At 46.7% G+C, this 11,640-nt stretch overlaps 3 protein-coding genes across 10 annotated transcripts; 2 read left to right on the forward strand and 1 right to left on the reverse strand.

Moving 5' to 3' along the window:
• Positions 1 to 144: 144 nt before the first annotated feature.
• On the forward strand, positions 145 to 665 carry LOC120445377 (cytochrome c oxidase assembly factor 5). The gene is made up of 2 exons (XM_039625759.2): positions 145 to 499; positions 567 to 665. Exons 1-2 carry the CDS (start codon positions 302 to 304, stop codon positions 606 to 608), a joined length of 240 nt encoding a protein of 79 aa, XP_039481693.1. The 5' UTR covers positions 145 to 301; the 3' UTR covers positions 609 to 665.
• Positions 606 to 4,571, reverse strand: LOC120445369 (ATP-dependent RNA helicase DHX8). Its single transcript, XM_039625742.1, has 2 exons — positions 1,314 to 4,571; positions 606 to 1,227 (listed from the first exon to the last, which is right to left on the reverse strand). The coding sequence occupies exons 1-2, from the start codon at positions 4,486 to 4,488 to the stop codon at positions 680 to 682; spliced, it is 3,723 nt and encodes a 1,240-aa protein (XP_039481676.1). The 5' UTR covers positions 4,489 to 4,571; the 3' UTR covers positions 606 to 679.
• A 160-nt stretch (positions 4,572 to 4,731) lies between these two features.
• LOC120445370 (KAT8 regulatory NSL complex subunit 3) lies at positions 4,732 to 9,477 on the forward strand. 8 transcript variants are annotated; one of them, XM_039625746.2, is made up of 9 exons: positions 5,048 to 5,668; positions 5,811 to 6,130; positions 6,191 to 6,717; positions 6,775 to 7,220; positions 7,288 to 7,516; positions 7,651 to 7,710; positions 7,793 to 7,858; positions 7,928 to 8,512; positions 8,566 to 9,477. In XM_039625746.2, the coding sequence occupies exons 1-9, from the start codon at positions 5,315 to 5,317 to the stop codon at positions 9,306 to 9,308; spliced, it is 3,330 nt and encodes a 1,109-aa protein (XP_039481680.1). In that variant the 5' UTR covers positions 5,048 to 5,314; the 3' UTR covers positions 9,309 to 9,477. The 8 variants fall into 8 exon arrangements, with proteins under 8 accessions (XP_039481683.1, XP_039481684.1, XP_039481685.1 ...); XM_039625749.2 differs by lacking the exon at positions 5,048 to 5,668 and adding an exon at positions 4,732 to 4,891 and having other exon boundaries at positions 7,793 to 8,512; XM_039625744.2 differs by having other exon boundaries at positions 5,047 to 5,668; positions 7,793 to 8,512.
• The last annotated feature ends 2,163 nt before the right edge of the window (positions 9,478 to 11,640 follow it).

The following is an 11,640-nucleotide window of genomic DNA, read 5'->3' on the forward strand; positions in this document are numbered from 1 at the left end:
CATGTGGCATAATTCATTATGTTTTATTAATTTTCAGATAAGTTGGTGTAAAACCATTTAGTTCAAGCTTTTTATGTAAGGGATTTATATAAAACTTTTTCCTAACTTTAATTCTTGTATAGAAAACAAAAGTGCTATAAACCCCTTCTGATTTAGCAATACGCCCATGACAGCAGCTGTTTACACTTTGAACGTTAACCAACATTAAGCCGGCTGCTTGTTTATCAGCTGTCCATTGGTTTTGTAACTGCTCCACAGAATAATCAAAAGTATACATTAAAGTACTCGAATACATCCGAAAATGATGCGCTACGAGGGCAACGAGCGGCTGGCCGATGAGACAGCATGTGCGGGCGTGCGTGCGGATTTGAAGATGTGCCTCCTAGAGAGCGACTGCTGCAAAATGGGCAAGACGCCGCGCCAGTGCCTCCAGGACAACAACGTTCCATCCGAGTGCCAGGTGCTCCGCAATACCTTCTATGAGTGCAAGCGCTCCCTGGTGGGTCTCTATAAAATATCCATTGTTCCCCCAGCTATCACATATTACTCTATCACCACTTTTTTAGTTGGACAACCGACAGCGCTTTCGAGGTCGCAAAGGCTACTGAGGTTTAAACTTAAATTATATTATTAAGCGCTTAAAATACAAAAAATTACACACATGATCGGGCTTAGTCCATTAATTGCGTCGCCGACGGACGCGAGAGATACGCCAGGCATTGGGCTCCTCGTACTTGTTGTACAGCGGCTCCAGGCGCTGATTCTTCTTGAATTTGCTCAGCTTGGTGGGGTCCGAGAAGCGGAAGAAGGACGGAGCAAACTCTACCAGCCATTTGGGATCAATCGTGGTAACCTCACGCATATACTCCTTGGTGGTCTGCACCAGCTCGTGATAGATGACCCACTCCGGCTGGCGATTAAAGAGAGCACTCGACGGATGGATATAAACCACCTGTGAATCGACGAGGGTACGATATCCCTCCTGCGGATCCTTTTTCGCTGCATTGCGGAAAAATCCGGAGCAGATTGCCTTCTGAATTCGCACAGAGTTTTTCCCAGCGGATACCACATCCAATTTATGCCTGTCCATGATTCCCAGCAGCTGCTTCCTCACATCCTGGCTGCGTTTCAGAGTTCGGATCTGTACGAAATTTTCGTAGCACCAGGCATTTGAGAATTTGTTGTTCTTCCAACTGTTGTAAACCGCCAGCAGCGTCAGATGGTCACCTGTGGAAAAGGGATCGTTAGTAATTGTTTCATAAATACCACTCGAAATTCCACCTTACGGCTGATTGAAATAAGGATTGACTTACCTTCCGCCTGATTGAATTTGGCCTTTTTCTGATCCGCCAGTGCCTGCTTGTCCTTTGGCCTGTAGAAAACGTTCTGCACACTGAGCATCGATACAATGGTCAAAATCTCATCGGAGCACTGCAGAGCGACGGACATGATAAGCATCTTGGAGAGATTCGGCTCGAGGGGGAACTCGGCCATCCGTCTGCCCAGTCGAGTAAGCAGGCCTTCGTCATCCAATGCTGAGAGGGAATGTAGTTGCTCGAGCGCCATTACCAGCGATTCCACAGGCGGGGCGTCCATGAAATCAAAGTGCAACAGATCGTTTATCCCCATTGTCTTCAGCTGCAGCACTGTTGTGGCCAGATTGGTGCGCTGGATTTCCGGCACCGGTGTGGGCAGCATTTCATCTCGATACGCACGTTCCGTATAAAGACGGTAGGTTTTGCCTGGACCTGTACGCCCGGCTCTTCCTGCTCTTTGCTTTGCAGCTGCTTGTGAAATGGGAGTGACCACCAGCGAGTCCATGCCCGTTTTTGAGTTGTACACCTTCTGTTTCACGAAACCAGGATCTACCACATAGAAAATGCCGTCGATTGTCAGGGAAGTTTCAGCAATATTGGTGGCTATAACAACCTTTCGGCTTCCAGCGGGCGCAGGATCGAATATTCGCGTCTGCATTTCGGATGGCAATGCTGAATACACCGGCAGAATAATCAGCTCGGGGACATCCGGTCCCAAACTCTTCATACGCTCATACAGAATTTCGCAAGCCGTGTCGATTTCTTCCTGACCCGTAAGGAAGAGCAGAATGTCACCAGGAGGTTCTCGCAAATGGATTTGCATCACTGTAATCAGAGAGGCATCCAAATAATCCGTCTCTGGTTCCTTAGTATATAAAACCTCCACGGGAAAGGTTCTTCCGGGAATTGTGAAGATTGGCGCCTTGAAGAAATACTGCGAGAACTTCACCGCGTCCAAGGTGGCTGATGTGACAATTAGCTTCAGTTCTGGTCGCTTTTGCACGGCTGTCTTGAGCAGGCCGAATAGCACATCCGTATGAATCGTACGTTCGTGAGCTTCATCCAACATAATGACCGAATAGCTTTTCAACTCCGCCTCCATGAGGCACTCACGGAGCAACATACCATCCGTCATGTACTTAATTATGGTTTCTGGACTGGTGCAATCCTCGAAACGAATGGTGTAGCCTACTTCCTGGCCTAACCTGCAACCGTACTCCTCCGCCACACGCTTGGCCACCGACATGGCAGCCACTCTTCTGGGTTGGGTGCAGCCAATTTTTCCTCTAGCAGTGAATCCACATTCGCCCAAATACTGGGTGATCTGTGTGGTTTTTCCTGAACCAGTTTCTCCAATCACAATAAGGATCTGGTTGTCCGTGACCGCCTTGATCAGATCATCTCGCAATTTGTATATGGGCAACGACTGGCGCTGCTCCACCAGCGTCAGATCAGTCTTCTTACCGAATGAGGACTTTTTGCCGCCAATAACATGCTTCTTCCATTCTGGAACTTCAGCGGGAGCAGCACCCATTCCTCGCATGTTAGCCGCTAGGTTGCGGCTCTCTTCCTCCGGCAGTGGGTCTATCCAATTCTTATTGAGGCTTGTTGGCAGAGCTTCCATCTCTTGTTCGCGCTGCAGCATCTTTTGCTCACGACGCTCCTTAGACAAAGCCGATTGCATCATGGCAGCTTGAGCTAGGGAGCCATCGGGATTTTTTACAATTCGCACTGGAGACAGATCATGCAGGGCTCTTCCGTGACCGGAGAGGAAGGGTGGCTCCTCTTCCACAATCTCAATTTCGATATCGGCTTCGTCGTCTTCATCTTTAGGCAATAGGCCAGTTTCCTCGTCGAAATCGGGCATCTCACTTCTGTCCAACACACCGGAACTAATCATCTGCTTGATTTCCCAGCGCTCGGGACTGGAGATCCTAGTCACACGTTTCCTGGACTCGTGCTCGTCACCATCCAACCCATTGCCTTGCAGATTCAACATCGATGTGCTGCTGCTAAAGGGTCCATCTGGATTTCGATCCCTTAGAGACTCGTCGTCTTCTGGCGCATGTGACAGTGGATTAAGATCCCTTCCAGAGTCCTGGTCCACCTCTTTCATTGACAACGAAACTTTTTGGCCAGTTATTGACATCACTTTCACTCTAACAGTCTGATTCCGAGTGACTACCTCCGTTACATCTGTCACGCGACCTTCTGCTCTCAGTTGTGAGATGTGTACTAAGCCTTCCCAGCGTTTCCGCAGTCCAAACAGCTGTACGAAACAGCCAAAGGGTACGATATTAGCAACCTTTCCGGAGTAGATCTTGCCCGCCTCCGGATCATCGGTCATGGCGGCAGAGGGTGGCGGCATTTTTTCACTGCGATCCTTCGAGCGAGCTCTCCTATCTTTACGTTCTGTGGAACGAGATCGGCTTCGTCTGCGACGTTCGTGGCGATCTCTTGAGCTGGATCTCCTGTGCCGTCGCTCTCTGTCTCGATCACGATCCTCTCGGGATCTGCTTCTGCGGCGATTGTCTCGGGATCTGCTTCGTCGACGGCGCTCCTTGTCACGCGATCTGCTTCTGCGGCGATCAGAGTGTCTATCCTCCCGCGATCTACTGCGTCTCTTTGTGTCTCGATCCCTACTTCTGCGCTTGTGACGGTCCTTGGAACTGACTTCCTTGGGAGGTCTTACCACTGTGTTACCCTCGCCCGGGGCCAGCGCTTCCAGCTCCATCATAGCTGCATCCACATCGCTCATATCCGGTTTTTTGTGCGTTTCGGAATGCTTCTCCGGTTTCAACTTCTCTTCGCCATCGCTTTCCTCCTTTTTGCTGAATTTGTCATTGGGCAAAGCCAAGCCGGGGAACATTTTCAACAGTTGCGATTTCTTGTCTTCCTTCTTGTCGCCGGCAATTTTATCCTGGCTAGCGCCGCCGGGTCTACTAGGGCGCATAAGATTAATGATGCGCTGCAGATTCTGGACCAGGGAGTCCGGGAATTCGGCGCCATTCTCCAGCAGAGCCTTGCGAAATGCATCGTATGTGCGATTTTTGTTTTCCAAATCGATGATAAACTCAGCCAGGTCCTTGTCGTTGATGCCCAAGTGATTGTCCAGTTCCGTGCAGATCTTCGAGACCAGCGAAAGGTACTCTAACTTCTGCAGCTCGTCCATGCCGTCAGAAAGTACTAATACAGCAAAATTTTCCAAAATTGTGGAAATTTCAGAAAAATTTCCCGCTGCAACAAAGCGCGATCAGCTGTTTCAGCACGCCGCGGTGTTGCCAAGTGCGTGAAAACAACTGAACGAGGTGGCAGCTCTAGCCCCTATCACTCGGTCTCTGACGCTCCGCTTATTTTTGTCGCGTTTTTGTTGTCAAAAGTATAAATAATCTATATTTCAATCAAAGATACATCGGAATATGTCTTCGTTCTTTGACTGCTTCAACGATTTTCTGCAGAGCGGTGGCAATTTAGTCCAGAATGTGTCCCAGGAGCAGGGACAGAAAATCGCGGCCCAGGCACTGGACGGCGTCATAGAGCTAGTGCCGCCCACCACCCCCACGCCCAGCGAGAGTGTAAGTAACATCCTGCATAGAAGAGTAATTGCTCGATGTGTCCCTCATCAGCAATATTCGTTTCCTTGGCGTTTTGTTGTGAAATAGAATTAATAGCAGCGCGGGGCCTGAGGTTCGGGGTAGTCGTGGAGTTGCCAGATTGAGATTTTATTTTCAGATGTGGCAAGGCCACTTTAGGCACGCCATATTTTGCAGCGACGAAAATTCGCGTTGTGTACTAGCAAATACCAGAAAATCAATAAGAATTGCTGGTAAAATTGTTTAAAATCAGTGCGATTCGCGAGTGACCTTTGATTGGGCGGTAGGCTAGGGGGTTGCGGCATTCGCAGCTGTTTCCGAACGTCACAAGTGCGACAACGACGTAGAAAAGAAGAAGAATATCAACTTTGGTTAGCTAGTTTAACGCATTATTAATAATTAACAATGAAGGAATTGACAAGTGCCAGCAAAAGTCAGCCGCAAACCTCAGAGGCCAGAGGCTCGATTATAACCTACAGTCCCAGCAAATTTCTGACTCGCGTCGGAGCAGGCAGAACGACATACAGCACACATACACACACATCAACAGCAACGTCGGCGGCGGCGACGACCGCAACAAAAACAAACAATTCGCCAATGGGCGGATCCAGTGCCGCTTATTATGTGGTAAAGGCCGGCTCCCTTGGCAGCGCTGCCTCCATGTCGGGCTCCATCAAAGTCAGTTCTCCGCCAAAGGCGCCGCCGATGATTAAGTCACCCGCCCTGGTCGTTACATCGCCCTGCACGCCAACAGAGAGTGTAATGTTTAAACTAGAGGCACCCTAATCATCACCTACTAACCAGCACTGCATGCGCCCTAACATCCCCAGCCAGATCACTCACCTCACTAATGTACCTCCTTGCCGGTATAAAACACTAATTTTTTGCTTTTATCCTTCAGTCCAGTACCATTTCGGCGCCCAGCGAATCCTCATTTAGCGAGAAAATGGAGCACAGCTATATGCGAGATACGCCAGTGCGCAGCGATGTTAGCAACGGCCTCATGCCCGCAAGGAACATTCTGGTCCACCATCCGCCACAGTGTCCCAGTTGCCATACATATCCGCGGCAGCAGGAGGAACTGTCTGAGATGCAGCAGGCACATGTGCCGCCCTACGATGAGATAGCCGCGAAGGAGGCAATGAATGAATGCGCTCGCATTGCTAAATATGTGAAGAACAACAATTCCGACGAACAAGATTGGGTGACGCGCGTTAATAAGTGAGTTTTCTACCTAAGGCACTAGAAAAACTGTACCATTTAATATCTCCGACCACACAGATTTAATTGGACGCCCACGCAGGAGATGGTTTTCGAAAGGGTGTGCACAATTCTGGACCAGGATCAGTTGGCTCGCTTGGCCAATGACAAACGCCAGCACGAGCCTATCCATCGTCGCATAAGCTCGGACAAATCCGCGTCCAGGTTTCGCAAACTTCTGGCTAGCGTGGCTTGGGAGTCACGCATTACGCAGTGGATTCATGCTCTGCTCATGGAGCACTTGTCGCCTTCGTATATGGCCTCCTACCTCGAAATTCTGCAGACACTAAAGACCAAGTTGCCCACTTTAGTGGACAAGATGCTGTTCGGTAGACCATTAAACAATAGTCAAGAGCTTCTGGCACCGGTGATGAAAAAACGCTGGGAACCAAATATCCTGCCCAAGGGCCGTCAGCTTACGCATAACGCCATCATGGTGGTGCTGCCCACAATGCCGACCAGTGGAACAGTTTCGGATCGCATGCAGAAGTGGTACCAGTCATTGGCTACTATCACTCAGGTGGTTCAGATTTCGCTGCCGAATACAAGTATGTTTACAACTGGATCTACCTAGATTTGCTTAATTAACTCTTTTACTTTTATAGACAACCGAATTGGCAATCAGAATCTAGACCAGGTGTCCGAGACCATTGTGTCTCTCACACGCGTCAAAATCAACGAATTGCGCACAGACAACCCCAGCCGTGGCATCATACTCGTTGGATTTAATGCTGGATCTGCCTTGGCTCTACAGGTTGCTCTTTCGGAGAGCGTTGCCTGTGTGGTGTGCATGGGTTTTGCTTACAACACAGTGCGTGGGCCACGCGGTACACCCGATGATCGCATGCTGGACATAAAAGCGCCGATACTCTTTGTCATTGGTCAAAATTCGGCACGCACAAGTCAGGAAGAAATGGAAGGGTTGCGCGAACGAATGCAGTCTGAATCTTCGCTTGTGGTGGTGGGCAGTGCAGATGATGCCCTGCGTGTTCCCAAGAGCAAGCGCCGTATAGAAGGCGTTACACAGTCCATGGTTGATTATATGGTTGTAGTAAGTTCAAAATGGGAATTTTGTAATACAACAAGAGCTCTGTATTAATACATACTATGATTTGCAGGAGGAAGTCTTTGAGTTTGTGAACAGAACGCTAAGCAATCCACCTGGACCGCGCATGCCTACATCTTTAATGCACCAACAGGGCTACCAGCGACAGCAAAAGCAATCAGGTCACATCCTGGCCGATGGAAACGCAAACAAAGCTGTTCAGCAGATGCGTAAGCGAAAGATGGACGGTACTTTAGACGACCCAATGGGTCATCCGTCCAAATCAAAGTTTGTCCCACACAGTAAGTACCAGTATTCCAAATGTAGACCATTAAATCATTCCAACCTGATCATCCTAATATCCATCCATCCCGCATGTTAACTCACTAACCACTTAACCAAAATGATCCCAATCAATATTGATCCATTGACCAAGATCGCGTCCACAAGCCGAAGCCACCGCGCCTCATTGATCCGTTTGCTGTGAAGCGAAAGGGTAAATTCATTTCGGGTCTTCCTCTAGTGCCACTTGTGGCTGTCTCCCCCGATTCATCAACTAACATTTTTACCCCCTTCAGTTGGAAGACCCCGAACACGCCCCCTCCCCAATGTCGGTGGCTCGGCACGCTCTGTAAGACAAAAAGGTGCACCTCATCCAGACAAACCGAAACTGAGCAGCGAAGAACTAAACCAATCCATTGAATTCATACTAGATGATGCCCTCGACTATGAAGATGGCCAAACCACTGCAGGTGGGTCGGCAGGCGTGCCAAAGGTGATAACTCCCGGTGTTTTGGGAAAACAACTGCCGCCCGTCAATCTCGCAGCTGGAACCAAGATTAAGATGATCCCATCTAGCCAGTTTGTGCAAATCAAATCGCTACCCACACAGGGCAAACTCATCAACTACACGCTGAACAAGCCGAGTGTCGGTGCAGCCAGCACCGCCACCATTGGCAGCATTGTAAAGACCCTACCTGGCTCATCCGTTGGTGGCCAGCAGATCTTTACCTTAAAAACGCCGTCGGGACAAACGCAGCAATTTGCAACAGCAGCCACATCATCTGGTGCATCTGGCTCATCGACATCAACAGGAACTGGACAGCAAAAGTACACAGTGTTTAAGAACGCCAACGGCATGACCATGCTGCATCTTACCAAGAGCGTACCCACTACAGCTTCTGGCAGTGGCTCTGGGAATATGGATTTGTCCAACATTATCGATATGCCCATTGTTTTTGCTGACAACGAAGGCAACATCCCCGAGCATCAACAGGCGGATAAGGATATCAAATCAGGTACGTCAAGTGCTCTACTTTTTGTTCTCAATTTTAATTAAATATTTTTGCAGCGCCCATTCGAAGTGCCAGTAAGAGCCCGCTAATCATCAGTCAGAAAATCATAAAGGAGGCTAATAAACCGCCAGGCATGGTTAGCAGTGGAAGCATTGGTGGAGTCAGCAAGCCGGGAAATATTGTGCTTAACAAAGGCCTTCAGCAATTGCTTACCCCTTCAACCGGCGGAACACTTGCTACACAAAACAAAGTTGTGTATCTCAACCGGAGTACAATTAAGCCAATGGGAAATATGGTGTCTGGTGCTCATCGTGTCCCTATTAGGATTGTGAGCAGCCCAAAGACAGGAGGAGCAGTGACGACCACAGCTTCCAGTAGTCCCATCATGGTTGATCCAGCCACAGGATCTCTGGTTACCAAGACCGTCAACGTGCAGACAATCAAGCCCACTGGTTCTGTTTTGTCTCAAGGCACAATCCGTCAAGCGGGCAACGTGGGCAGCAAGAGCTATCCCCAGTTTCAGATGATCAATACGGGATCGTCCAAAACTGTTGCTGTAGACGGCAAGCCTTCTGTACGAAATATCTACTTTAAATCCGCAACCGGCCTCAAGCAGTTGCCAGTGCAGATGCTGGGCAATCGTATACCGGGTGGCGCCGTTGTTTCTTCATCCGTAACAGGATCTTCCGGAGCTCCTGGCGTGCGACGAGTGGTTAACATTGGGCCCGTTTCCAAGGTGACGGCCACGTCGACAAAACCGTCTTCGACAACTGCTACTTTAACTCAGAACAAAATGTAGAATGGGACAATGTTTAAAGTTTGTGCCTGTTACATTTTAGTAATTCGATGATAGCTTTTGTAAATATGTTAAGCCATTAATTAATAAGTGATTAAGGCGTCTTGAATTACTCACTTCCCTTCATTGCAAGGATTATAATTTCGTTCAAATAAATAACAATGTAAATCGACAAAAAGTTTATTCAGTGTTCTGGGAATTCGGAGAACGCTTCGCTTGCAGACCTGTGCAAATTCCATGTCTGGGTTTTAAGTTACCATACCAATGGACTGACTTGATATGGGCTGGTCCTATGTGCAAACCTTATGCTTAGGTGCCATTGCTGCACAGCGACGGAGCACAGGAAGCAGCAGCGGCGTGGGAAAAGTATTCAAATGCTTCTGCTCGAAGTGCGTTAGCCCAAGATTACGATTTCTCTGCCCTTATGCAAGCAAGCACAAGTGTTCACACGACTGCTCTGCGACCAGTGCTCGCAAAACTGTATTCTGATGACCGATATTTTGCTTAGAATTGCACTTTGCAGCTTGGAAAAAGGCTACGGTTTCATTGTATTTTCATGGGCAAGTGGATGGATAATCCTACACATACTTGTGTCTATCTATATATATATATATATCTGGGTTTCTTGTTAAATGCCTCTTCAGTTTATGTAGTGCACGTTAACCCATTTAAAGTTAAGCTTTAAAGTACGAAATTTTTTGAGTAAAATCTTATTTATGTATATCTCTTTAGGAATCAATACAAAATTAGACTTTTAAAAATGGTATTTTTCGTTATTATAATAATATATGTATAATATTTTAGTATGATATTATTCAAAAAAGACTATAAATTTGTCATAAATAATAATAAAATAATATTTGCATAAATTCAACCGTTTTATCGGCCTTAATGGGTTAAAGTTTCCAATTTTTGACTAGTCAGCAAATTGTGAAGCGAAGCTCTCTCAAAAGCTAAAGAACATTTTCGCGGATCCCGACTGCCGCTTGCGCAGATTTTCTGTTATACTTATGATTTCTTATTTGCTTAAGTATCAGTCATATATTTTATTTCATTGTATGTACAGTCCGAAATCGTGCATATTCATATATAAGCACTATTATGTATAGCTCTGTATTTTTGAGGCGTCGAGGGTAATACGGACATTTGGAACTTCTTGGAACTTCAGTAGCGCGACAAACGCGATCACGAGCAGTTCGCCAAGGATTACAAAGTGTCAGCTGAAAGGATTCAATTGGGCGGTTCAGCGAGAGTGTTCAAGGATAATACAGTGTATGTGAAAGGATCCAAAAGGGTACTTAATCAAAGTGCATTCTTAGGTAGTTTAACACAAAAGAAAAGTAATTTAAAAAACTTAGAACTTTTTGAGCGCATTGAAACCCATCTCGAAATATTCTCGAAAACAACTAAATCCAAGCTTAATTTAAACAAGTTCATAGGTTATTTTACCAGTTACAAATGAAAGCTGTAACCAAGCTGAGAAATCTTGTCCAACTTTTGAATACATTTTTCACGTGCCAAAAAATCTTGAATATTTCCCTGGTCATTTCCCAGCGCCTTACGCAATTGGAAAATTATGTGGAGAGTCAGCCGCGCGATTCCCAGACACAGTAAATCGCCAAATGCCAAGACCCAAATCGAATTTGATTTAAAAATGTCTTTACCCGGCTGCTGGTTGCATTCGCAATGCAATTTCGGTTGCAGTCTCGCTTCGCTTACCACCTGCCGGGTGCATTTGGTCCATACCTTATATTTTTTTTTTCAATCTGCTCTTAATTTGTGGCAATTTGTCGGACCAGAAACCCACTGGGCCAGCCAACAGCCAGCAGCCAGCATGTGCGTTTGTTTATGGCTTATTATTATTATTTTGTGTTTAGCCTAATTTCTGTGGCAAGATTGTTGCCTATTTGGTGGCCTTTGCTAAAAAGCTTGCTCACCTGGAATTTATTGCTTTACATTTAAAAATGAATATTCTTACATTAGAATACCACAAAAAATTAAAGAAAAAATATAAATATTCTTAGTATCAAATTGGTATATATTTCAAAATTAAATTATAGAATTACGCATTGTCAAAAATACAAAATACGAAATGCAAATCAAAAACGCGTTCACTGTGCTGCTGAAACTGTTATCCATTGGTAATAAAACTCGGCTTCCGAATCCTTTTATGAAACTCGTCGCGCTTGACTCAACTTATTCCATTCCCTTTCGGGGAAAATTCAACATCCTAGTAAAGGACACCGCAAATCCTGCGCACAAATCCCCTGCACAAATACTAATAAGCGCGGTTATTCAAGCGAAAAGCTGTCCGAAAAGTGGGTGGAAAAGCTGC

Source organism: Drosophila santomea, chromosome 2R (assembly GCF_016746245.2).
Source record: "Drosophila santomea strain STO CAGO 1482 chromosome 2R, Prin_Dsan_1.1, whole genome shotgun sequence".
NCBI lineage: Eukaryota > Metazoa > Arthropoda > Insecta > Diptera > Drosophilidae > Drosophila > Drosophila santomea.

Excerpts from the sequence above, each read along its gene's own strand:
- LOC120445377 (XM_039625759.2), top strand. The coding sequence starts at position 302 with ATGATGCGCTACGAGGGCAACGAGCGGCTGGCCGATGAGACAGCATGT. Across the intron at positions 500-566 it reads ATGAGTGCAAGCGCTCCCTG|TTGGACAACCGACAGCGCTT; the intron begins GTGGGTCTCTAT and ends CCACTTTTTTAG.
- LOC120445369 (XM_039625742.1), bottom strand. The coding sequence starts at position 4,488 with ATGGACGAGCTGCAGAAGTTAGAGTACCTTTCGCTGGTCTCGAAGATC. Across the intron at positions 1,228-1,313 it reads CAAATTCAATCAGGCGGAAG|GTGACCATCTGACGCTGCTG; the intron begins GTAAGTCAATCC and ends CCTTTTCCACAG.
- LOC120445370 (XM_039625744.2), top strand. The coding sequence starts at position 5,315 with ATGAAGGAATTGACAAGTGCCAGCAAAAGTCAGCCGCAAACCTCAGAG. Across the intron at positions 6,718-6,774 it reads GATTTCGCTGCCGAATACAA|ACAACCGAATTGGCAATCAG; the intron begins GTATGTTTACAA and ends TTACTTTTATAG. Across the intron at positions 7,221-7,287 it reads TGGTTGATTATATGGTTGTA|GAGGAAGTCTTTGAGTTTGT; the intron begins GTAAGTTCAAAA and ends TATGATTTGCAG.